Source organism: Portunus trituberculatus, chromosome 39 (genome assembly GCF_017591435.1).
Source record: "Portunus trituberculatus isolate SZX2019 chromosome 39, ASM1759143v1, whole genome shotgun sequence".
Taxonomy (NCBI): domain Eukaryota; kingdom Metazoa; phylum Arthropoda; class Malacostraca; order Decapoda; family Portunidae; genus Portunus; species Portunus trituberculatus.
The window spans coordinates 3858449-3885818 of NC_059293.1; the positions used below are offsets into that span (position 1 = coordinate 3858449).

At 37.9% G+C, this 27370-nt stretch overlaps 1 protein-coding gene across 1 annotated transcript in view; it reads left to right on the forward strand.

Moving 5' to 3' along the window:
- Positions 1–516: 516 nt before the first annotated feature.
- The window catches only part of LOC123515621 (protein pigeon-like), a 99579-nt gene continuing 72725 nt past the window's right edge, over positions 517–27370 (forward strand). Inside the window, exons 1-7 of the mRNA XM_045274411.1 lie at positions 517–622; positions 2709–2890; positions 3885–3954; positions 13743–13858; positions 16303–16387; positions 17023–17205; positions 18374–18456. Of these exons, the coding sequence (XP_045130346.1) occupies positions 574–622; positions 2709–2890; positions 3885–3954; positions 13743–13858; positions 16303–16387; positions 17023–17205; positions 18374–18456 (768 nt within the window). The 5' untranslated portion in view covers positions 517–573. The remainder of the gene's footprint in view (positions 623–2708; positions 2891–3884; positions 3955–13742; positions 13859–16302; positions 16388–17022; positions 17206–18373; positions 18457–27370) is intronic.

Sequence of the window (27370 nt, forward strand, 5' to 3'; positions counted from 1 at the left end):
AGTACATCAGATAAATCTGTACTATACCGTAAAGCAGTACATCAAATAAAGTTGCATTCATCCCCTTTAGAATAGTGAAAACCGGAATGGAATGGAGAAAAGGAATGAACAAAAATCAAGTCTGAAGATTATACAGAGAACCTGAACTCGTTATGTTATCAGCCTGTCTCACTGATTGTCGATCTAATATATTCAACAAATGGCTCGATAAATAAAATCAAGTATTCATATATATATATATATATATATATATATATATATATATATATATATATATATATATATATATGTATGTGTGTGTGAGTGTATGTGTGTGTTGGGTGGTACTGTGTTCCAAGCAATCTGTATTATAAAAAATTTGTTTGCCGATTTTTTTTTTTTTTTCATCGTATAGGTTTAAGGAACACCACACATAAATCTGTAGACTATTATGTAGCGCATTTTGTTGTAAAATAGCGCGTTTCTAGGAAGTTTGGTGGGCGTTTTGATCTCTGGGAGATGGCAAGTTGGCAACACTGTGGCCTGGAGTGGTTGAGGCTGAGCCGCTGAAGTAAACAAACAGACGACGCGGCGATGGCGGCTGTCACTGCGAAGCCCATTCTATTCCTGGAGGAGAATCAGTGTAAGCTGACTCATTAGTCACTGTATGAGTAACACACATCGAACAGTGTGACAAATTAGCATGCTACTTTTATTGTTGTGTAGGGAGACGTTCTTTAATAGGTGGCGGCGTGCGGCGTGTGCACGTACATCTGGGCAAGGAGGTAAAGAAGTTCTCTTACCTTGCTTCTGGGTGCCAATGTTGGGCAGCGCAGAGTAGCGAGGCAGGTGCTGCATAGTGTCACGCTTTTCAACTCTTCAGGGGATAGAAATGTAGTTTATTATTCGTCTTTTTTGACATACACAGACATTTTTTTTTTTTTCTGATGGTATAATGTTATATCTGGCTCTTCCTGTAAATACCTTATATTGCATTGCAGTCAGTCTAACACTCCAGAGTGACTTATAATTACTGTATCACAGGATTGAGTCATGGATCTCTCATTTTCATTCAACAAATGTGGCCACATCCATTTTTCTATATTTAATTCTATGCCTAGTAGTGACTACTTCATTGGTACCCTTCCAATTCCTAATACGACTTCAGTCAGGGATCTTGATATCCTGGTGGATGTTTCACTGAAATTTCATCTTCACATTAGGGAGGTATTTTGCAAAGCAAATGGTTTCGTCAATGTGATTCTTAGGGGGAACTTTATGTAGATCTCCAGCAGCCATTATCTCAAAGATATTTATCATTCATATTCATCCTATTATTGATTTTGTTTGTGTGTAGTGGAATACAGGTTATATTGGTGATTTACATTTACTTGAATCAGTTCTGAGATAGTGAATTAAGAAAACTGATGGTTTTGCTGATTTATCCTATGCTGAGTGACTGTCTAGGCTTAAATTATTTTCTATTAGCTGATCTCATTATGGTATAGAAAATCTTGAATGGATTGTGTCTTCACTTGAGTTGCCTGTTTGAAAGATTAGATTATGACAGAACTAGAGGTCATAGTAAAAAGATTATCTGGTCACACTACTCAATGGATGTTTGAGGTCGCTTCTTTATTTGTGTCATCACTCTTTGGAACTCTCTTCTCGAGGAGGCTGCTTCATCCTCCACTGTTCACTTTCAAACGTCATGTTGAAAATTTTCTTGGTCTAGGTCTCTGTGAGTTCTGCTAGTTGTTTCTTTTCCTGTCAGTTTTGTTGCATCTGCCAGAAGCCAACCACTGGAGGTTTCTCTTGTTTTCTTGTGTACATTTTTGATTGGGAGATGCAACTGACACTTGAGGGAGAAGATCCTCATCAAGGTGAGAAACCACCTTAGTCAATACTTTCATTTATTTGGTATATGTTGCTGCAGCCATCACTCTTGGAAAATCATTATTTAGATTGAAAATATCTCTTTAATATTTCACTGAAAAGAAGTAAATAAAATATTTTGGGTTAGGTTAGTGAGACTGACTGTCTAAGATAGTGTTTTAAAAGATGAAGTGTGAACACTTCTAGGGTTCCTGAAATTAATTTCAGAGTGTTCTGGGAAATGTATGTGTAGTTAACCACAGGTGGACATTAAGATGAGTACATAATGTGTGTTGCAAAAGAGGTTGGAAATCAACAAAATCACATAAAAAATCTCTGAAAATACTTTGATGGTGGAGGTGGCAGCATGTTGCTTTGTTATTGTTGAGCAGCATTACCAATAATTATGTATGTTTCTGGTTGCATCCACCACATTTAGCAAAAATCCAAACAAAGTCCAATATTTTACCCAGCAAATTGTAATGAGAAAATCTGGTCAATTTGCAGTTTCACCCCACCATGGAATTCCAGTGAATAATATAGTGATGTGGGAATGAGAGGGTGTAGTGTGAGGAGGACAAAATTTGTGTATATACATGCTATTTCTAATACAGGAAATATGCTGCAATAAAGCAGTCTGAATAAAAATCCAAAGAACTAAATGAAATATCCAATGCAAAAAAAACATAGGAGACAAGTTTCAAAAATAAAAATTGACTTCCAAGAAAAGTGGCACCAGAGATGAATGTGGGCAATTGTGAAAAATAGAGTAGTTAATAGTACTCAAAAATCATATCACCATTACTTTGACAAACATATCATAGAAACTAAACTCTTTTTACTTTACTTCACAGATTCAAATTTTGAGTGGATTGGTGAGAGCCAGGATGGGTCTCTGCTGTGCCGCTGGGAGGAGGAAGTGCTGGTCAAGGGTCCTGTGGAAGGGGAAGGGGAGGGGGGTCCACAGGAAGCCACAAGCTCCCTTGCCTTTGCAACACAGGTGGCCATTGCATCCCCAGACCTGTATTCAGCCCAGGTATGACCTTTGCTCTTTATCATTCACTGAACCTTGAAAATAGAGAAGATAGATCTGGTGTGAGTGTGATGGTAGTGTTGTATTGAGGTGGTGGTGGTGGTGGTGCATGATGGCTTGTCTTGCCATTTGTCACACTGTAAGAATGAAGAAGTTATGAAGGTAAAAGCATGTTTGAAGGTTTCCTTTCCCTTGAGAAGCCATGTCTGTGTACCACTAACATGTTAACTCATTGTAGACTCAGCTTATGGAAGCACAGATTTTTTAGGATATTTTAAAGTATGTTCAGGGTGAAGGATAGTTATCAGTATTACATGCAGAAAAAGTTGTCAGGAAAGAAGCATGTCCTCTATGACGACTGACTTTCTCATGTGAAGTCACACCTATGCATCAGTCAGCTCACATGATTTCAGCTATGAAAATGTAAATTCTTCAGTAGTACTTTGAATGTGTACAGGCTGTGGAGGTTGTCAGGGTAGAAATGTGTTTCCTTTGAAGTATGTGCAGAAATGTGATGCTTATGCTTATGCTTGTGGTGTGTGTTCACAGTGAACCTGTAACACATTTAACTGAGCTGAATATAATTGAAGTATACATCAACATACATAGAAGTGTCCCAGTTTCTTTCTTTTGAGGAATGTGCCTGACTAATTCATATCATGTTTTCCTTCATGTCTTCCTTCAACACGGGGACTATGGAACCAGATTTTGAAACACTTCTTACTTATATGCCATACCTGCCCTACATTCAAGACAGTAGTTGAAGCTACACAGGTTCCTAATGATATTTTAATGGTTCTAGTAACAAATAAACAAGGTATCTACATTGTTAACAAGGGAGACATTCTTTGGAACCCACTTACTCATTTCTGTGGCCTGTGGAGGTAGTGGTGGTGAGAGAACAAGGTGTTTCAGAATATGGTAAAGTGGCAGAATATGGTTCCAGCCACTCATTGTCTGTACCTCTAATGCAGCATGCCACTCTCTGTCCTCACAGGTCTTGTACACATTTGACAAGGTTGTGCCCGTTGTGCAGGCCTCTGTCAATGCCTCCAGGACACTGCTAGGTAAAGGCAGGACCAGTGTGCTCTTCCTTAGTAGTTAATTTGATTTATTGCATTTTCTTTATGTTGTTTATTTTAACTGTTGTTTTAGTATGTATTTCTTTTTCAATTTCTTGTTTTATGTATATTTATCTATTCATATATGTGTGTGTATGTGTGTGTGTGTGTGTATATTTATCTAGTTTACCTAGTTGTATTGTACAGGGTTCAAGCGGAACTCATAGTGTCCTGTGTCCATATCTCCATTTATCTAATTTTTCCTTAAAGTTATGCACATTATGTGCTGTAACAACTTCATTATCCAATGCATTTCATTTCTCCACCGTTCTCTGTGGAAAACTGTATTTTCCAGTATCCTTCACACACTGCCTCATCCTGATCTTCTTTTCATGTCCTCTTGTCCTTTCATCTTCTGTCAGCAGCACCAGGTCTTCTTCGTCTATCTTTTCAATATCATTTACTATCTTATACATTGTTATTAGGTCCCCATGTTCTCTTCTATCTTGTAAGGTTGGCAGCCTCATTTCCTTCAGTCGTTCTTCATATGTTAAGTCCTTTAATTCCGGCACCATCTTTGTAGAAATCTTCTGTAACCTTTCCAATTTTTTATATCCTTTTATAGAGCTCAGAGACCATATCACTGATGCATATTCCAGCCTTGGGTGTATCATGCTTGTGATTATTTTTTTCATCATATTTTTATCCATGTAATGAAATACCATTCTTAGTCAACATTTTTGTTTTTCAGGGCTCAGATTTTCCTGTTTGATCACTCCCATATCTTTTTCCTCTTTAGTCTTCATTATTTGTTCCTCTCCCATCAAATAGTTCCATACCGGTCTTCTCTTAACTCTTTCCTAGTTCCATTATGTGACATTTCTTGGCATTAAACTCCAATTACCACTTCCTGCTCCACTCATAGATCTTGTTTATATCTTCCTGCAACAGCAGACAGTCCTCTCTGGTTTTGATAACTCTTAGCAGCTTTGCATCATCAGCAAATAAATTTATATAACTGTTTATCCCAATGTGAATGTCATTTACATAAATCTGAAACATAATGGGGCTAACACTGACCCTTGTGGCACTCCACTAGTTACTTTACCCCAAGATGAGTATGTATCTCTGATCACAGTTCTCATTTCCCTATCCTTCAAATAATCTCTTGTCCATTCGAGCAAAGTTCCTCGCAGTCCTCCTATGTTCTCTAGTTTCCAAAGTAGTCTTCCATGAGGGACTTTATCAAAAGCCTTTTTAATATCCAGGTATACTGTGTCTACCCATCCATCTCTGTTTTCAAGTCCTGCAATAACTCTCAAGTAGAAGCTTAATATGTGTGATACACATGACCTCCCTGTCCTGAACCCAAATTGTCTGTTCGATATGACTTGCTCCTCTTCTAGGATTTTAACCCATTTTTCTTTGATAATTATTTCACACAACTTCCCCAAGACACTTGTAAGTGACACTGGTCTGTAGTTTAGTGGTTCAGTTGCCTTTCCTCTTTTAAATATCGGTATTACGTTGGCTCTTTTCCATTCTAGTGGAACTTTCCCTTCATTTATTGAACTTGTAATTATTTCCCAAAATTGGATCCAGTAGTTGCTCTGTACATTGTGTGTGTGTGTGTGTGTGTGTGTGTGTGTGTGTGTGTGTGTGTGTGTGTGTGTGTGTGTGTGTGTCCATAATTGTAACTAATCATATTTACCTACAACCCTGCTTATTGGATCCTGCCTTTTTATTTGTTTTGGTTTATGTGTCTTTGTCCACTTTTCTCTTCTATTGATGTGCATTCCTTTTGGCTATTACTTCTTCATGTAGTTTGTTCCATATGTCTTTCTTTATGTATAATGGAAAAGTGTATATATATATATATATATATATATATATATATATATATATATATATATATATATATATATATATATATATATATATATACATACAGTCAACTTTTGATTAGTGCAAGGATTACATTCCTGAAGATGTTGTGGTATTCAAAATTACATTATTCAAACATAATTTTTCCTTAGAAAACAATGGTAATAATGGGGGTTACATTACTCGCCACTGGGAAAATCTGCTTATTTTGGAGATTTTGATACTCAGTTCTTAAGAAAAGTATTAATACATCACTTTGTCATGGAAACAAAAAACAAAAAAAAGTTTTCATATTATTAGCTCTGATGGTAAGCAACATGCGGCTGTCCCTCACTCGTGTTGCTTGGACAATCACCAAAGTCTTTTCTCCTATAGTATAGCGATGTAACACTTCCAACATCTTTTTAATTGTTACAGTCTTACTTGATTTTTTTCAAATCACTTTCCTTTGAGGAGATTGAAGGATGCTTGGATAACATAGTACACTTAACCCTCGGCTATCACGCCCAATTGGGGTGAAATAGCCGCGCCATAGCCGAAAACGCGATAGCCGAATTGAACAACTGATGGTGAAAATTGTTATTGGTGCCGCAACCACAAATTTTACTCCTAATATCCCTCATTTTTACCTTTTTTTAATTACTGTATAATCCAATGGTACCAATTAAAATATGTTAAGGTTATAACATAAAAAGAATTACATCAGCTCATTGTATTTACTGTAAATTCCTCGTACAGTTAATTCATTTATCCCAAACTTTTTCCCAACACTTTTCTTTGTCTCACCACTGTCTCTGCACTTCACTATTTCAAGTTTCTGTGCGTAAGTTAAGTTCTTTCTTTGCGTTATTTCCCTGCCAGGTGCCGCTGCCTTATGTTCGGCGATGGTAGGTCATGGCTGGGCACGCAAAAGCAGGCATCTGAGCTCACGATAATGAAATTTTAGCAGCTTTTCATGGGTGTGTGATAGCAATAAAACGCGATAGCTGAAGTCGTGATAGCCGAGGATTGACTGTACAGGACGCTAGGTGAAGATGCAGAGAAATGATTCTTTCAGTGCAGGTTAGCTCCAGACTGAGGAGTGAGGGCTGTGAGAAGGAACAGAACATCTCTGAACTATTACTTTGGTGATCCTCATAGCATGATTGTATATGAATACAAAGGTATGGTATCCATTATAGCAGGTAATAGAGGGGCAGATACATTAATATTGTGGTGAAAGCAACATACAAGCTATAGGGGGTTATAAAAAGAAGTGGCCGCCACCGATAGGTGGTGGACAAATGTCTCCTCATCTACTTTGCTTGAATTCAGTGTCTTGTGCAAGATTTCACTTTGTGCATTTCAAAACGATGCTTTCTTGATGGTAAGGCTTGTAAACAGCTAATAGAAATCTTTCTTGGATCCCGGTCAAGTGAGGCTCCCACCATAAGCAGTGTGGGTGTGAGTGACAATATCGAGTCAAGTTAACTCGCATTATATTGAATATACAGTAAGTCCTTCTTATACGGTACTTCATTATCCAGTAAATTCACAGTTACAGGTTTTGGTAATTGCTATCCTCGATTCTATTTACGGTAAGAATTAATTAGTTAGTTATTGTTTTTGTTGTTAAAATATCATTTCTTCATTTATTTTATCTTATTAGTTTTTGGCAGAAAAAGGAAATTTATAGCAAATATATTTTGTTCTCAAATGAAAATTTCTTTCGCTAAGTGCGCTTAAAGTTGGAAATTTTGCACATAGTACGATTGATGGAAACAAACTGAGGGTGTGCATAAAGCTGGAAACACATTAACTGAGGTGCGCACTAAAAGAGGACCTTTGTATATAGATCCTCTGCCAGGAAGGGGTGAAATAACATGTCATGTTAAATCAAATTCAAACTCGTGTTAATCTAGAGTCGACTGTATATACAGTGAAGACTCAATACTTGAACATCTTGATAGTCAAACTTTTCAATACTCAAATGCAAAAGTTTATCTTAATACTTAAAAAATACTTGATAGTTAAACGTCCACACGTGGTTGTAAACAAAGGTTCCTGGCCTTTCCCTCCCCCTTCCACCAGTTGTCTCACTGCGGTTGTGAGAACATAATTTTCCTGCGTTCTGTCTGTAGTTCGACGTCACATAAAATGAGAAATATAATTTTTGGTATATAATTTTGTTTTTGTGCAGTGGTTCCTTGAAACATGTCATGTATTTTAAGAGTTATGCAAGGGTAAAAAGGTTGAGAAACGCTGCCTTATTCGTTACCATATATTTTCTCTCTCTCTCTCTCTCTCTCTCTCTCTCTCTCTCTCTCTCTCTCTCTCTCTCTGACCAATAGTGTGGCTTCATATATGTGATGTGAAATCAGCTGGGTGGAGGAGCTGCAAAGTGGGAGCCGAGGATCGAGGTGAGTGCGTGGGACGGTTTCTTGGGGACAGTGCCCCTTCACTTATGGTATGTTCAAATGGAAATGATGAAAAAAAAATGCATGGAAATTTTTATGAATTTAAGGTTTTGGCTAAGATTATAACAAATTACCTGACTTATAGGTATTGATAGTTGAACTTTTTGATACTCGAACAGCCATTTGGATTGAATTAGGTTTGATTATTGAGTCTCCACTATATATATATACAGGTAACTCTTGATTTGCGATAGATCTGTTCCAAGAGACATCGCGTATATAGAAATTTGCGTAAAACAAACATGTAATTCTCATAAGAAACAATAGATAATAGGGGGGATGTGGGATGTGGTCCAAAAAAATCTTACAAAATACTCTATTTATTTGGCTAAATTAACATATTTTTATTATTTACCATTCTGAATACTAGAAGTGTATTTGAAGTAAAGGGAAAAGCAAGAAATAACAAGAGAAAGCAAAAAATAATAAGAAAAAAACAAAACAAAGAATATGTAAATACAACACTCACTGCGTCACTGCCTTCACCACTCACACCACAGTCAGTCACCATCTTCCTGTGAGCTTTTTCACTTTATCAAAAATCCACTTATCAAAAATAACCCCACAGTATAAAAGTAAACACTAGTAAAAAAATAAAAGCAGGACACCAATGTCTTTATCCCTCACAAGCACTCAGCGTCGCTGTTCACTCTCTGGTGCACAGTTTGAAATTGTGTCTGGCTCTCAGTTTGAAAATGCGGTTGGGCCAAATTGTGTACAAGCAAACCAATCACGCAAATTTAATTAATTATAATATTTTTTTGGTCACGTATTAACAAAAATGCGTAAATTAAACACACACAAATCAAGAGTTACCTATATATATATATATATATATATATATATATATATATATATATATATATATATATATATATATATATATATATATATATACACAGTCAACCCTCAGCTATCGCGACTTCAGCTATCGCATTTTATTGCTATCACACACCTATGAAAAGCTGCTAAAATTTCATTATCGCAACCTCAGATGCCTACTATCGCACGCCCAGCCATGACGCCATGGGATATCTGAGCGCTCATTGGCCAAAACCGCCTTCCCGCCAAGATCAATTCGGCCATCACGTTTTTGGCTATGGCGCGGCTATTTCGGCCCCAATTGGGAGCGATAGCCGAGGGTTAAGTGTACAGTAATACGGGTTAAGTGTACAGTAATACTCCGCTTAACGAACGTTCGTTTAATGAATTTCCGGTTTAACGTACTATATAAAGTTAGACCAAAAAGTTCGCATAATGTCCAACCACATCCGTTTAAATTTGCCGGGTGAGGGACCGAACGCGGTAGTTTCGCTGTGATTGGCTGGCTCCCCGCCTCTGTCTCTAGCGCATCTGGAGCTGGATCCAAGATTCTTCAACAATGTCAGAGCAACCTCTTGCAGTGAAATGGCATCCATGAACGCGTGGAGGGACGGTGACAAGGTTGCTATCAGGTTGCTCTGAGGTTGCTGAGAACACCATCTCTGGAGGTGGTGTTACTGTCTTATATATGCATTTATTTTCACAAAACAACATTTCTATTAGCTTTTTACAAACCTTGCCCCAAGAAAGGATTGTTTTGTAATGCATAAAGTGAAATCTTACATGGAATACCAAAAAATAAAGCAGAGATGAGATGAGCCACAGGCAGGCGGAGACTTGCGGCCACTCAGCCGCTTCTTCTTCTTCTTCTTGTGACCCTTTGCTTGTGTGTTACTTTCATCATGATGTTTATGTTTTCACTCCTCTATTGCCTCCTATAATGGATATCATATCTTAGTATTCATATACGCTCATGCCACAGGATAACCTTGACTCCGTGGCACTGAGTGATAGTGAATTACTAATGAAATACCGCGGTATTTCATTAATAATTCACTATCACTCAGTGCCACGGAGTCAAGGTTATCCTCATGGCATGAGCGTATATGAATACTAAGATATGATATCCATTATAGCAGGCAATAGAGGAGTGGAAACAAATATCATGGGGAAAGACAACACGGGCTCACAAAGAAGAAGCGCCGAGTGGCGCGAGTCTCCCCTGTCTGTGGCTCATCTCATCTCTGCTTTATTTTTTGGTATTCCATGTAAGATTTCACTTTATGCATTACAAAACAATCCTTTCTTGGGGCAAGGTTTGTAAAAAGCTAATAGAAATGTTGTTTTGTGAACATAAATGCGAGAATGTGAGAGAATTTGTACGTAGCTCCTCTAACTTCCAATGACTCATATGACATCATAAAAGTAGTGGTACACCGGTGGCCCAATATGCTACCAAACGTATATATAATATATATTTTTTTTTAACCCATGTGGTATGTTGGGGACCAGCCCAGAACGTATCCCCCCTATTTCCATTATTTCCTATGGAAAATTACGTCCGCTTTTAACAATTTTCGCTCTATATAACAGCTTTAACACCCCTATCCTGTTTATATATAGTATATATATATATATATATATATATATATATATATATATATATATATATATATATATATATATATATATATATATATATATATATATATATATATATATATATATATATATATATATATATATATATATATACATATATATATATATATATATATATATATATATATATATATATATATATATATATATATATACATACATACATACATACATACATACATACCATGGAGACTCAATACTCGAACTTAATTAATTCCAAATGGCCATTCAATTATTAAAAAGTTTGACTATTGATACCTATAAATCAGGTAATTCATTCCAGCCATTGCCAAACCCAAGTTTAGAAAAAAGATGCGGTTTAATTTTGCAGTGTCCACTAGCATTGGCGCACAGAAGCAGGGTTAGCCTGTCTTTCATGGGCTTGTGTCCTGGGAAACACTACTCTTCCTTTGTTATATAGATCATGTGTGGCATTTTTTTGCAAAACAGGCCAGTTTCATCACAATTAATTCCTAAAACTAGGGGATGTTGGGATTTTTTAGCTTGCACTAACTCGGGAGGTTTGACAAGAAACACACAAAATAGCCTGTATTCACGTACTGATTACACTTGGAAATTCGATAAATGAGTGAGAACAAATGGTGGTCTGCCCACAAGCAACTCTTCCTATTTGCAATGCAAAAAAACAGAAGTCTCTAGATGCTATGGTTACCAAAATATCACAGGTTGAATGAGGTGATATCATTGGTGTACGTGGCCTTGCGTCCGATTGGATCCAGCAGCCTTGGCTAGAGCGATAGAAAATGGGACCCTTGTATTCTCTCTCTCTCTCTCTCTCTCTCTCTCTCTCTCTCTCTCTCTCTCTCTCTCTCTCTCTCTCTCTCACAGTCAAAATGTTCGCAAAGTGATCTAATTTGTATATTTTTTGCAAAACCTATATAAAATACATATAATAGGGGTTGCTAATGGTGGTGGTAGAATGTCCTCCCGCTCGGTGAAGAAAGGTGTGCGGGAGAGGTGGCAGAATCGGACACCATGAAATCACTGTCACTCCCACCATCCATCGTGGGAGTTAATGACACAGTGACATATAGCATATGTTTACTCATGACTTGGGGGCTCACTGTGCCTCACAACAGAATGAATTCCAGTTCTTTTCTTGAAATTCAATAACCACCCTTTATTTGCTTTAAAATCATCATTGGAGTCAGATGTAGTATCAGAAATAAGATCACAATCCAGCAGCCTAGCCTTCCTACAAATTATGCCCTCTGACAAAGAATCACCAGCCTTTGGTTTATCCAGTCAACAAGTTTTCCATTTCTTCCACTGCCGCAGATCGCTTAAATTGCTTTTTCACGCCAATCACCACGTCATCTCTTTTAATGAGGTGTCTTCAGTATTGTGGCTACAGTTACTGTAGATGTAGCCATACAGTACTCAGCTGCAAGATCGGTTATTCTTCCTCCTTTCTCATATTTATCAATAATCTCCCTTTTCTTTTCGATGGTTGTCACTACATTCTTTCTTGTAGGCTTATTCTCATCACTAACAAACCTCTTCAGTACCATTGTAAGCTTCTAAATGCAAAAAAAAAAAAAAAAATAAATAAATAAACTGCGGAGATAAAGCACAGGACAATGTTATTCTTACGGCAGCGAAGGATAAACTAGCTGCGGTGGACCAGTGGGGCGCATGGGGCAGCAGGAAGGGAGAAACCCTTTGTTTACAGCCACGTGGAGGGATCGATGTTCGACTAATAGGTTTTTGAGCATTAAGTTGAACTTTTGCGTTCAACTATTGAAAAGTTCAACTATTGAATCTCCACTGTGTGTGTTTATATATATATATATATATATATATATATATATATATATATATATATATATATATATATATATATATATATATATATATATATATATATATATATATATATATATATATATATATATATATATATATATATTTATATTTATATACATAGATATATACATAAAGTGAAGACTCAATACTCAAACTTAATTCATTCCAAATGCTGTAAGTTTGACTATCGATACCTATAAATCAGGTAATTTGTTCTAATATTAGCAAAATGTTTAGTTCATAAAAATTTCAAAGTTTTTTTTATAATTTTGATTTGTTCATATCGTAAGTGAAGGTTGGTGGTGGATAACGTAGACAAGGAGGGGAGGAGGAGGGAGGTTGCCGGAGGACGAGTCACCAGAGTCACCATCCATGAAAAGGTCTGGCAACTTTCCTCTTGGGGTGATTCCTGTGAACTCACTAGTGGAGCACTGTGGCTCATTAACACTTGCACTCCTACGAGATAACTTATTTTCACCACTAATTAGCCTCTTTGGTGCCATTTTAAGTTTCTAGATGAAAAAGTAGCTACTGAGAGAACGCAGAAAAATAATGTTTTTTCTCACAACTGCAGCAGGACTAGAGAATGTTATTTTGATGACTGCAGCAGCACAAGTCTTACCTGACTGATAGGGAAGAGTGATGCCAGGGAGCCTTTTTTTTACAACCATGTGTGTGATTGTTAGACTGCCAGGTTTTTTCTTGAGTATTAAATCAAACTTTTTCATTCGAATATTGAAAAGTTTGACTATTAAGACATTCTAGTGTTGAGTCTCCACTGTATTCATTTATTTATTTGTATATATATTTATTTATATATATTATTTGTTCTTCTCTTTCTCTTTAATTAAATGTGTGTTGAGTCTCCACTGTATTAATTTATTTATTTGTATATATATTTATTTATATATATTATTTGTTCTTCTCTTTCTCTTTAATTAAATGTGTGTGTATATGTGTGTGTATTTATTAATTATTTCTCCACACACATACCTTAAACACATTCAAGGCAAATATTTGACAGCTTCACAGTCATAGAGTTACATAAAGTTCTGTGATTTCTTCTTAAATTTAACCTGAGACAGGAATAAAAGGGTGAACATGTGAGTATTGGGGGATGAGTAAGACCATTGCTTCCTGCAGCCTTCGTGACGCGCCGCAGTGTAGGTGATGGCAACAAGTATTCGGCCTACGTGAGTGAGATAGCACCACAGGGTGGTGTGTTCTCCCTCAACATTGATTGCTCCAGGCAGATACTGGTGGGTGAAAGCTTTTGCTCTTTCTTTTTTTTTCCTCAGCTTGTTTACAGTGTTGATTGTTCATGAGGCAGACACTGCTAATTCACTGTAGATGTTCTGCTGTTGTCCTCTTTACCTCAACTTGTGTATAGGGTGTGAAGTTGAACATTTCTGATCGGAAGGAAGCACACACACTTTTAGAAATATCCACACCTACAAAATGCAAGTGCACTCAGGACGAAAGGATTGTAACCCCCTATAAGTTCAGGACTCCTTGGTTCAATTGGTGTCTGTATTAACTGTTGAGCAAACAGTGTGAGTCCCTCTGGTAAGAATCTTTAAACAGAGCAGTACCACTTGTTCTACAGGTTAAGTAAAACTAGTCAAATAGTGTAGTGTTGGTTGTTAATGTGGTGGTAGGTGTGTGGCAGCAGTAGGGGAGATGCTAGCATCAATGGTGGGCTGTGATGAGGTGATCTTTTGCCATCCATTTGCCTCTCTGCTGTGCTGTGAGAGACCCCTAGCTATATACAAACTAGTGATGTAACCGTATGCTGAATTATTCACCTCTCTCTCTCTCTCTCTCTCTCTCTCTCTCTCTCTCTCTCTCTCTCTCTCTCTCTCTCTCTCTCCTCTGTTTAGGAGTAGTTATGTATTAATTCTGTATACTGAGTCATAACTGATGAAAGTTATATATATGAAGAAGAGTTAAGGTGGTAATTCGATGACTCGATATCAATATCGGTTTTTTGGCTCTCCCATTGCTATTTTTTCACCGAATTCAATAATATTTATACACAAGGTGTACGTTTATGGTGTACATCTTCAGTGTTAATTTGGTACACAAATGTGGCGTAGTTTTTTTGCAATAAATATTTTTTCGGCGATAAGAAAATAATTAAAAATACCATTATAAAATCAAAACTAATAACAGTGTGGCAATTTCCTCTTAACCACATATAATATACATAACAACAAATAAATGTTAGCATCGGCATACACATAACCTATGTTATAACAATTTCATTACACGCCAAATTGTTACCTTTTTTTCATCAAAATTTGAGTTTATAAGCCTGTTGTAAATTTATTTGAGTGAGTTCATGCATTATCATGCTAGCATTTGTTAAGATGAGGTTGTTGATCATTTTGCTGCAAAAATTTTGAAATTGACCAATTACTGAAAAGTTATTCAACAGTATATGCTGAAAAACTGAAAGTCGAGAAAACGCATTTTCTGTGAACATCTTCAAAACCCCACATAACTCGCTTCCTCACTCGGGCAACGGTTTCCTAGCAGGTGGGCTTTAAGATAGGAGGTACCCTAAAAGTATCCCTTTAGCCCATAAATTCCCGTGAAAAGCCCACATGGTATAAAAAAAAAAAAATAACTCACTCCAATATGTACCAAACTCAGATATGTACTTACATAATCCCTTGACAACTGCTTGGAGGCTGGTAGTGGCTGTTTAGATAGTTTCAGGCCATGTTACATCATGGCCTTACACGTGGCATTGTCACAATTTGGGAACCCAACACATGTAAAATACGATCAACAGGTAGGCTGCACGCACGCGCACTCCCTAAGGCTGTATCGATTGGTACTGAGGGAGTAGCGTCTTCCTCACCCTCACTGCCTGATACTAAACTATCGTACATCACGCAAAAATAAATAAAACAGCTCAAAAAAATAATAAATACAAGCAAAACAAAGACTAGAAGAAAAAGGGGCGTATGCACGCTTGGGTATTGAAAGGGCCGGCCCTTTAAACCCGCCATTACCAGGTAAGCAGTGCGTTATGTGCCTGGCAACTCTGGCCATGGCTTCCCTCTCCAGAGACGAACCCAAGTACCAAGTTTCCAATTTTTCAATTTTTTTGACCAAATTAACGAATTTCCACCTTAAGTAAAGTTGATAGGTGTAGTGGTTAACAATAGAGGCAGAAAAAGAAAAGAAGGAAACTTGAGAGTTGTCAGTGCCAAGTATTGGAAGTAGGGATGTGAGGAGATAGTTGTTCATGCTATTCTTGTATCCTTATTCTAAACACTTAAGATGGGAACTTCATCATCCTGCTGTAAGTCAGATATTCACTTAATGCAGCTTCTCTTTCTTCAAACACTAGCTAGTTTTCTCCAGCACTGTGACTAAAGGGATATGTAATAAAATCAGATAGTCTTGATAGAACTTCTGCAATTTGAAATTTGCCCTTGTTTTCTCATATACCAAGATGATCTAGAAATGTACGAGTGTGTGTTAGAGATCATTAACATAAGAAAACCCAAGGAAATAAGGTATGCTGCAAGAAGTCATCAGACCTACACATGGCAGTATCTGTATGACTCAATAGGCTATAGTAGGCATTATTGGAATTTTCAAGGTGTTTCTAAGGGTCTCAGTGATGGTTTAAGGACACAGGGGCATGATAATATAAGAAATCTACTATAGACTCTTTTGCTTCCTACAGCTTGAGTTCCTGCACACAGAAGAAACAGGAAAGCCTCTTGGGGACAGCTGGATTGCCAAGCTGCTAGTGTTTGTTCATAGGGAGTGTGAGTATTTTCATGAGAGAAATGTACCATATTGTTAATCCAGCCATCAGTTGCTTTTGTTTTTATCTCGCTTTTAGCATAAGTGCATGTATGGGAGTGATTGTTATTTGTAAGGGATTTTTTTACGTTTGTGATTCTTTAATGCATTAAGGGTATGTCATTGCGTACTAATGAATAACTTTGGTTTCTGGTGTCTGGGAATCACTGCTCTGAGTGGATGCCCTGCCTAACTATAGACCATACTGTGTGTTGTGCCACTGTCTTGGCACTCCCTTGCTGATGCTAGCAGTGGCAGGCAGTACTTATTGGTGGTCACTGAATGCTTACATTGATAATTAAGCATGATGTAGAGAGGCAGGGAAGTAAAGATTACAGTGCTAATATTTCATCCCAATTGCAAACAAGAAATATGTTATGGAACTAGTTAGAAATTCATTGTCAGTTATTAATTTGTCCTGTAAGAGTTTCACCTTCAGTTAACTTCATTTTGCTCTCTCCTCTCTGTCAGGAACCAAGGGCATGAGAAGGTGATGCGAATGAATATACATGTGAAAGTTGTGTGCATTGTCATGACTATCCCTGCTTTAGTATATGCATTTATTTATATAGCTTTTTTATTTATTTTATTTTTGCAGCCATTGCTATTTACTCATTCCCTCTGAGCCTGAAGGATGAAGGCTCTTGGGTGGTGGAGGACCAGCCCCTCACAGAATCTGTGGTGCGATCCTTCGTTTGGGCACAGTGGGAGCCGCGCCACAACCACCTCTATTACCTGCACTACCGGCCCCCACCAGAGGCTGGCCTCACGCTGGGTTCTGGTGGGTAGCATTCATCTTGGGTATCTGGTGTTTCAGCATCATGATGTTATTTGTATTTTTCTTCATGATTTAGTTAGAAGAACCAGGGTGAACCATTCCTGAGCACCTTGTGCATATTATAGGCATACTTCTCAAGTTTTTCCTTGTGATAATGCAAACTGTGATCAGTGTTGTACATTTCAGCATTTCCTTACCTATATTATCGTGCTGTCTACTTTATTCTTATATCATTCCATGGAACAATATTATCCCTTTACATTATAATTTCTCTCTCTCTCTCTCTCTCTCTCTCTCTCTCTCTCTCTCTCTCTCTCTCTCTCTCTCTCTCTCTCTCTCTCTCTCTCTCTCTCTCTCTCTCTCTCTCTCTCTCTCTCTCTCTCTCTCTCTCTCTCTCTCTCTCTCTCTCTCTCTCTCTCTCTCTCTCTCTCTCTCTCTCTCTCTCTCTCTCTCTCTCTCTCTCTCTGTCTGTCTTTTTTCCCACCACTGATTATACTTAAAGTACTAATATTTTGAAGTTACGCTATTTGTATTGTAATTTCCTTTCCTTTTATTGTTATTGTCATTGCTGTGATGATGATGATTATTTTATTATTATTACTATTATTATTATTATTGTTATTATTATTATTATTATTATTATTATTATTATTATTATTATTATTATTATTATTATTATTATTATTATTATTATTATTATTATTATTATTATTATTATTATTATTATTATTATTATTATTATTATTATTATTGTTGTTGTTGTTATTGTTCTTGTTGTTATTACTGTTACTTTCATTACTAATAATTACTAGTATTATTTCTATTATTATAATTTATGTTAGTATCAGTACAATTAATATTATATTAATATAGCTATATTTACCTCTATTAATTTTGTGTATAACAAATTCCTATATTTTTCTATCCTGATGTATGTTTTTATGGAGTGTTTGTAGAGCACTACCTTTTGATGAAATAGTGCCACATAAACCAAATAAAGATAAAAGTTAAGAACCAAGAATAGTTGTTAAGATTCTTCTGCACATTTAACTTTTCTTAGTTACTTAGTGAGTAGAAACACTACAGGCAGTTTCTGCGATCCTTGTTCACAATACAGGTATGCACTCTTTTGAAGTTTGTCTCATTGATGCTAAATCTCACCCTGTTACAGGAGAACCTGAGGAGGATGCTCTTCGACCACGCCCTATGCTGACAGCCCTGCAGTTTCATCCTGGCAAGCCACACGAAACAGTGGTGTGTACCCTAGTCACCTGCTGCACTGGATAACATCAACACTTTATTGCAGGGACTTTAAGTATGAGATGTTCAAACAGTATTTTGCTCCCTTATTGGTCATGTCTTGCCAGTCAGTGTGTGCCTTGACAAGACACAAGTGATGGGACTGAGAAATAACATGAGGATGTAGTTATCAGTAATCAGTATAAATCGGGGAAGTTGAAATATGACACGGTTTTATGATTTTTTTAACCCTTAATGTACGGTGATCATTTCTGGATGATTGTAGCGTCGCGTGTGGAGAGGCGGGGATCGTTCCAAGAATCATGATTTTTCCTTGCTAAACCTTTCAATCTCTTCCCCTCACTATTGGTCCTGGGGCAAGTGAAGGTATCTGGTAACTTTTATTGCTCACCTCCTTGAACCTTGAGACATATGTTCCCACACAATAGGTCATTTTTTCCCATTTTGAAGCGACATCTGGCAACTCCTGTGACTCGGAGGGAGGAAATGGAACTCCAAGTGATGTTATGTCAGTATTACTTGGTAGTGATCAAACAGTAGAGTAATGTAGGCGTGATGTTTCGGTATCATTTGCACCACATTAGCCTTGGTAAAAATGTGAAGAAAACATACCCTTTTTTTATGTGTCTTCTATATATACAGCTATCAGTGCAGGTAGATAGGTGGGATGCAGAGAGATCAGACTCAGATGACCACTTAATTTTCACACCAAAGGAGAAGTGCTTTGTACTAACAATTTTTTTCATGCTTATTCAGGCTAACACATATACAAAAATCATACTTTTTAGTAACTTTTTAAAAATTTATAAGAACACCATTAACCCCTTCAATACGGTGACGCCTATGTAGGCGTCATGAAGCCTCAGTAGCATATACGGTGACGCCTACGTAGACATCATATTTCTTTTCTGAGCTTTCTTCAGTTCAGTTGTCCCGTATAGTGTGTTGGATACCAACTACACACGCCGTATGCTGTCCTTGAAATCCTAGTGCTCCTCCCACCATCCTTGTCTCCACCAATCACTAAAGATAAGCTACATGCGTCCCACCTTGTGTCTAAAATTACCCAATGGCATAGACTGTTCCCATATCTCTCTCTCTCTCTCTCTCTCTCTCTCTCTCTCTCTCTCTCTCTCTCTCTCTCTCTCTCTCTCTCTTCTTCCTCTCCTTCCCTCCTCCCCTCTTCCTCTCGAAGATAAGCTACATCGTCCGCTTGTGTCTAAAATATTAGCAAATGTCACTCTCTCTCTCTCTCTCTCTCTCTCTCTCTCTCTCTCTCTCTCTCTCTCTCTCTCTCTCTCTCTCTCTCTCTCTCTCTCTCTCTCTCTCTCTCTCTCTCTCTCTCTCCGAGAGAAGCGTCCACTTTCCTCTTCGGCGATATAGTGACTAAAAATAGCAGCATAATACACAAAGACAACAAGTATGACAAGCTTGCAGGTTTCCAGCGGCGGCGGCACTACCACCATATATATCATACAGGCGGGCTTTTTTAACATCCGGCGCGAAGGGGTTAGTTTAAATTACAAACTGTTAATTATAAATCAAGTAAAAAGAGAAAAGTTATATTTTCATTGCGTATTTTGCAAAAAAAACAAATTGAAGGCCAGTATTTTTTTTTACATATTACAGTAATACTCAGCTTAACGAACAGGATAGGGGGTGTCAAAGCTGTTTGTAGACCGAAAATTTGTTAAGTGGACATAATTTTCCCATAGGAAATAATGGAAATAGGGGGGATGTGTTCTGGGCTGGTCCTCAACATACCACATGGGTTAAAAAAAAAAAAAAATTATATATACGTTTGGCAGCATATTGGCCCACCGGTGTACCACTACTTTTATGATGTCATATGAGTCATTGAAAGTTAGAGGAGCTACGTACAAATTCTCTCACATTCTCGCATTTATGTTCACAAAACAACATTTCTATTAGCTTTTTACAAACCTTGCCCCAAGAAAGGATTGTTTTTGTAATGCATAAAGTGAAATCTTACATGGAATACCAAAAAATAAAGCAGAGATGAGATGAACCACAGATGAAGTGGGAGACTCGCGACGACTCGGCTGCTTCTTCTTCTTGTGACCCTTTTAGCCTGCGTGTTGTCTTTCCCCATGATATTTGTTTCCACTCCTCTATTGCCTGCTATAATGGATATCATATCTTAGTATTCATATACGCTCATGTCACGAGGATAACCTTGACTCCGTGGCACTGAGTGATAGTGAATTATTAACCCTTTCCTTCCGGCAATCGTATATATACGATTGCATCAATGCGTCCGTAGTGACGGCGATCATACCTGTAATCAAGAATTTTTGCGCCTCAATTTTGAGCTCCAAGTGCGGTTTCTCGAGTCAGATGGTGAGTGGAAGTGTCTGGCATGTTTCCACATGTAGTGTTGTCACTATAGCTCTGGAAATTTAGCGGTAACAAAGTTATTTTCCCTTTCTCCGGGCGACACTTGGCAACCCCAGCGACCCGCCGGGTGGAAAGCACCATGATAAGTGCGAAGAGACATCCTGATAAGAGCGAAGGATCTCAGATCATAACATGGAGCAGGACAGAACATATGTATTTAGCAGTGCTTCTGAGTTTGAAGACAGTGACAGTGAATATTTATAAGAAAAAACTGAAGGAAGCGAAGTCATTAGTGAGGACTCGGAAAGTGAAAAAAAATATTACCTATCATTCTTTCATGTTATTTTTTTCATTATCTTCGATTTTATAATAAAATGGCAGAAGGTAACTTGTCAGAGAGAGAGAGAGAGAGAGATCAACTAACAGGTTGGCGCATGAAAGCATGTGTAATTCACCTTGGTTGTCTGCTGGTCACCCAGCCAGTCTTCCCCATTACGTGTGCGTGTGTGTGTGTGTTTGTGTGTGTGTGTATTTACCTAATTGTATTTACCTAATTGTAACATACGGGAAAAGAGCTATGCTCGTACTGTCAGATATTTTATTACAGTGGATACTTTGCTCTTCTTATACAGTTGAACTACACCATTCATACACCTTGCTAATCGTGCAACTCATCATTCATCTAACTTTTACACATAGAATTTAATTTGTCATTCATATGTTTGTCCCATGATTCATTCAGTGTCACCTTGTTGCTGACCACGCTGTGTTTACTTCAGGTCAGTGTGACTAGGTTCCATACACAAAGCATCATCCACACAAGCTTTGTGAAACTTTGTGCTATTTTATTGCTTTTCTTTGTTATTTATGTTGAAAGTAATGAGAAAGTGTGTGTGTGTGTGTGTGTGTGTATGTATTTACCTAATTTACCTAATTGTAACATACGGAAAGGAGCTATGCTCGTGCTGTCCCGTCTCCATATCTACTAATGTCCAGCTTTTCTTAAAATCATGAATATTCCTTGCGTTGACCACTTCCACGTCTAAACTATTCCATGCTTCCACCCTTCTATGAGGAAGCTATATTTTTCACATCTCTCCTATAAGTGGCCATTTTAGTTTTTCCCATGCCCTCTCGACATTCTTTCATTCCACATACACAGATCTTCCCTATCCATTTTTCCATGCCAATCATCACTCTGTATATTGCTATCAGGTCTCCCCTTTCTCTTCTGTTTTCCAGGGTCGGAAGTTGCATTCTGTTCAGTCTGTCTTCATAAGTCAAATCTCTTAAGTCAGGCACCATTTTGTTGCAGCCCTCTGTACTTTCTCTAGTTTCCTTATGTGTTTCTTTAAGTTCGAGCCCACTGTATTGTTGCATATTCAAGCCTTGGTCTTATCATTGCAGTAATTATTTTCTTCATCATTTCTTCATCTAAATATCTGAACGCCACTCTTATGTTCCTCAATAAGTTCAATACTTCTCCAATTATTTTGTTTATATGTCTCTCTGGCGATAGGTCATTGGTAATTGTCACCCCAAGGTCTTTTCTTCATGACTGGTTTTATGTCTTCATTTCCTATCTTGTACATACTCCTGATTCTTCTTTCACTCTTGCCAAACTCTAATTTCTTGCATTTTGTCGTGTTGAACTCCATTTGCCATGTACAGCTCCATTTCCATATTCTGTCCAAGTCTTCCTGGAGTAGTTCGCAATCTTTGTCACATCTCACTTTTCTTAACAATTTTGCATCGTCTGCAAATAGGCTCACATAACTGGACACCCCATCCACCATGTCATTTATGTAGACCGAAACATTACTGGTGCCAACACTGATCCCTGTGGAACTCCACTCTCCACCAAGCCCCATTCTGATGGTCTGTCCTTAATTATTGTTCTCATTTCTCTTCCTACCAAAAGTCTTCCATCCATTTTAGTAAACTGCCATGCACTCCTCCTACCATTTCAAGTTTCCAGATCAGTCTCCGGTGTGGTACCTTATCAAAGGCCTTTTTTAAATCCAGATATATTCCATCAGCCCAACCATCTCTTTCCTGTATTACATCTATCACCCTCGAATAGTAACATATCAGGTTTGTCGTGCATGAACGCCCTTTTCTAAAACCAAATTGACACTCACAAAGTATGTCATTTTTCTCCAAGAAGTCTGTCCATCTATTCTTCACCACCCTCTCACACATCTTAGCTACCACACTTGTAAGTGACACTGGTCTATAGTTCAATGGGTCTCTCTTGTTACCTGATTTATAAATTGGGACAATGTTAGCTCTTTTCCAGTCTTGGGGCACTACACCTTCCCTTAATGAGGCATCAATTACTTCACAAACTTTTTCTGCCAGTTGCTCCTGCATTCTCTTAAAATCCATCCTGATACCCCATCAGGTCCCACAGCTTTTCTCACTTCTAAACTCCCCATCATATTCTTGATCTCCTCCACAGTTACTTGAAACTCCTTCATAATCCCTTTCTGTTCCATTACCAGTGGTTTGTCAAAAGCAGTCTCCTTTGTGAATACCTTCCGAAAGCATCCATTCATAGCCTCTGCCATTTCCTGGGATCCTCACTGCATACTCCATTTACTTCTAAACTTTCAATACTTTCTCTATTTTTGATGTTGTTGTTCACATGTCTGTAAAAAGCCTTGGTTGGTCTTTACATTTATCAATTATATCCTTTTCTTGTTTCTTTCTTTCTTCTCTTCTAATCAACACATATTCATTTCTTGCTCTTTTGTAACTTTCCACTGCTTAATCCGTCTTTTCCTTCTCCACCTCTTCCATGCATCCTCTTTTCTTGTTCTAGCCTTTTCACATCTATCGTTAAACCAGTCCTGCTTTCCAACTTCTCTATGTTGTCTTATTGGTACAAATTTTTCTCACCTTCTTTGTATATTTTATAAATTCCTTCCACTTTTCATTTGCTCCTTAGCACTCTTGAATTTCATCCAATTTGTCTCTTGAAAGAATTTCTTTAGGTTTCCAAAATCTGTCTTGGCATAATTCCATCTTCCCACTTTATATTCTTCATTTCTTCTAGATTTCTCTTCATCTATCACCTTGAACTCCAAAACTGCATGATCACTCTTTGCTAAAGGGCACTCCACCCTCATCTCCTCAATGACCATTGGCTCTGTACTAAAGACCAAGTCCAGTCTTGACGATGCTCCCTCTCCTCCAAACCTAGTATCTTCTTTGACCCACTGAGTTAACACATTTTCCATTGCCAGTGTCAATAGTGTATTTCCCATGTTGTCTCTGATCCTTCCATTGACCAGTCCTCCCAACACACCTCTTTACAATTAAAATCTCCCATCATTATAGTTCGTTCACAGCCACCCAACATTTCTTCCAGACATGTTCCTGTATCTTATCATTTCTTCATATTCCTGTACTGACCATGCATTTGTCTTAGGTGGTACGTACACCACTATGTAGTGCCTCTTTTTCCTTCATTAGTTTCTGCTCTGATCTTTAGCACTTCTGCCTTTCCCATACCTTCTTTCACTTGATCCACCTTTATATCTTTTTAACCAGCAACATCACTCCTCCTCCCATCTTACCTACTCTATTTCTTTTCCAAACATTATATTTCCTTCTCCAACCATCATCAGGTCTTCTCCTCTCTCAGTTTTGTTTCAGTAAGACCCACAATATCTGGGTTCTTGTCCCTCAAGTAATCGTTGAGTTCTAAAATCCCGATATCACTCCATTTATGTTGGAATACATTACATTCCGCTCATACGTAAGTTTCTTTAGTCCTTTCTTACTGTACTTTTCTGGGTTATGAACCACTTCCTCAGTCTCATATCCAAGATTCTCCAGAAAAACTCTTTCTTCTCCTCTTCTGTCCTCTCTTCATTTTTTTCAAAGCCTCCTTTCTCAACTCATTTAACATTTCTCTTTCCTTTTCACCGAGATCTCTTCTCAACCAAATCTTCCTTGTTGTTTCCTGCTGGGCTAACCTCCATGACTTCTCCACCAATTCATCTACATCCTTTTGTGACTTAAGTTTGATTCTTATTGGCCTCATACCTTCTCCTGTGAACTTTCCAATTCTATGGAAGTCTTCTATTTCTTGTACTAGGTCTTTTCTGTGTGTGTGTGTGTGTGTGTGTGTGTGTGTGTGTGTGTGTGTGTGAGAGAGAGAGAATGTTATTTCCTCTCTCTGCTTCACCCAGCCAGTCATCCCATTATGTCTGTGTGTGTTTGTGTGTGTTTTAGAGAGAGAGAGATAATGTTATTTTCCTGAAACTTGATATGAAAATCTGAAATATTTCTCTCTCTCTCTCTTGTCTCTCTCTCTCTCTCTCTCTCTCTCTCTCTCTCTCTTCTTCTCTCTCTCTCTCATTGAACTGTGTACAATTTCCCATCCAAGATGAGAGTGTGTGTGTGTGTGTGTGTGTGTGTGTGTGTATTTACCTAATTGTATTTACCTAATTGTAACATACGGAAAAGAGCTATGCTCGTGTTGTCCCGTCTCCATATCTATTAATGTCCAGCTTTTCTTAAAATCATGAATATTCCTTGCGTTGACCACTTCCACGTCTAAACTATTCCATGCTTCCACCCTTCTATGAGGAAGCTATATTTTTCACATCTCTCCTATAAGTGGCCATTTTAGTTTTTCCCATGCCCTCTCGACATTCTTCCATTCCACATACACAGATCTTCCCTATCCATTTTTCCATGCCAATCATCACTCTGTATATTGCTATCAGGTCTCCCCTTTCTCTTCTGTTTTCCAGGGTTGGAAGTTGCATTCTTTTCAGTCTGTCTTCATAAGTCAAATCTCTTAAGTCAGGCACCATTTTCGTTGCAGCCCTCTGTACTTTCTCTAGTTTCCTTATGTGTTTCTTTAAGTTCGGAGCCCACTGTATTGTTGCATATTCAAGCCTCGGTCTTATCATTGCAGTAATTATTTTCTTCATCATTTCTTCATCTAGATATACGAACGCCACTCTTATGTTCCTCAATAAGTTCAATACTTCTCCAATTATTTTGTTTATATGTCTCTCTGGCGATAGGTCATTGGTAATTGTCACCCCAAGGTCTTTTCTTCATGACTGGTTTTATGTCTTCATTTCCTATCTTGTACATACTCCTGATTCTTCTTTCACTCTTGCCAAACTCTATTTTCTTGCATTTTGTCGTGTTGAACTCCATTTGCCATGTACAGCTCCATTTCCATATTCTGTCCAAGTCTTCCTGGAGTAGTTCGCAATCTTTGTCACATCTCACTTTTCTTAACAATTTTGCATCGTCTGCAAATAGGCTCACATAACTGGACACCCCATCCACCATGTCATTTATGTAGACTGCGAACATTACTGGTGCCAACACTGATCCCTGTGGAACTCCACTCTCCACCAATCCCCATTCTGATGGTCTGTCCTTAATTATTGTTCTCATTTCTCTTCCTACCAAAAGTCTTCCATCCATTTTAGTAAACTGCCATGCACTCCTCCTACCATTTCAAGTTTCCAGATCAGTCTCTGGTGTGGTACCTTATCAAAGGCCTTTTTTAAATCCAGATATATTCCATCAGCCCAACCATCTCTTTCCTGTATTACATCTATCACCCTCGAATAGTAACATATCAGGTTTGTCGTGCATGAACGCCCTTTCCTAAAACCAAATTGACACTCACAAAGTATGTCATTTTCTCCAAGAAGTCTGTCCATCTAGTCTTCACCACCCTCTCACACATCTTAGCTACCACACTTGTAAGTGACACTGGTCTATAGTTCAATGGGTCTCTCTTGTTACCTGATTTATAGATTGGGACAATGTTAGCTCTTTTCCAGTCTTGGGGCACTACACCTTCCCTTAATGAGGCATCAATTACTTCACAAACTTTTTCTGCCAATTGCTCCCTGCATTCTCTTAAAATCCATCCTGATACCCCATCAGGTCCCACAGCTTTTCTCACTTCTAAACTCCCCATCATGTTCTTGATCTCCTCCACCGTTACTTGAAACTCCTTCATAATCCCTTTCTGTTCCATTACCAGTGGTTTGTCAAAAGCAGTCTCCTTTGTGAATACCTTCCGAAAGCATCCATTCATAGCCTCTGCCATTTCCCTGGGATCTTCACTGTATACTCCATTTACTTCTAAACTTTCAATACTTTCTCTATTTTTGATGTTGTTGTTCACATGTCTGTAAAAAAGCCTTGGTTGGTCTTTACATTTATCAATTATATCCTTTTCTTGTTTCTTTCTTTCTTCTCTTCTAATCAACACATATTCATTTCTTGCTCTTTTGTAACTTTCCCACTGCTTAATCCGTCTTTTCCTTCTCCACCTCTTCCATGCATCCTCTTTTCTTGTTCTAGCCTTTTCACATCTATCGTTAAACCAGTCCTGCTTTCCAACTTCTCTATGTTGTCTTATTGGTACAAATTTTTCTCACCTTCTTTGTATATTTTATAAATTCCTTCCACTTTTCATTTGCTCCTTAGCACTCTTGAATTTCATCCAATTTGTCTCTTGAAAGAATTTCTTTAGGTTTCCAAAATCTGTCTTGGCATA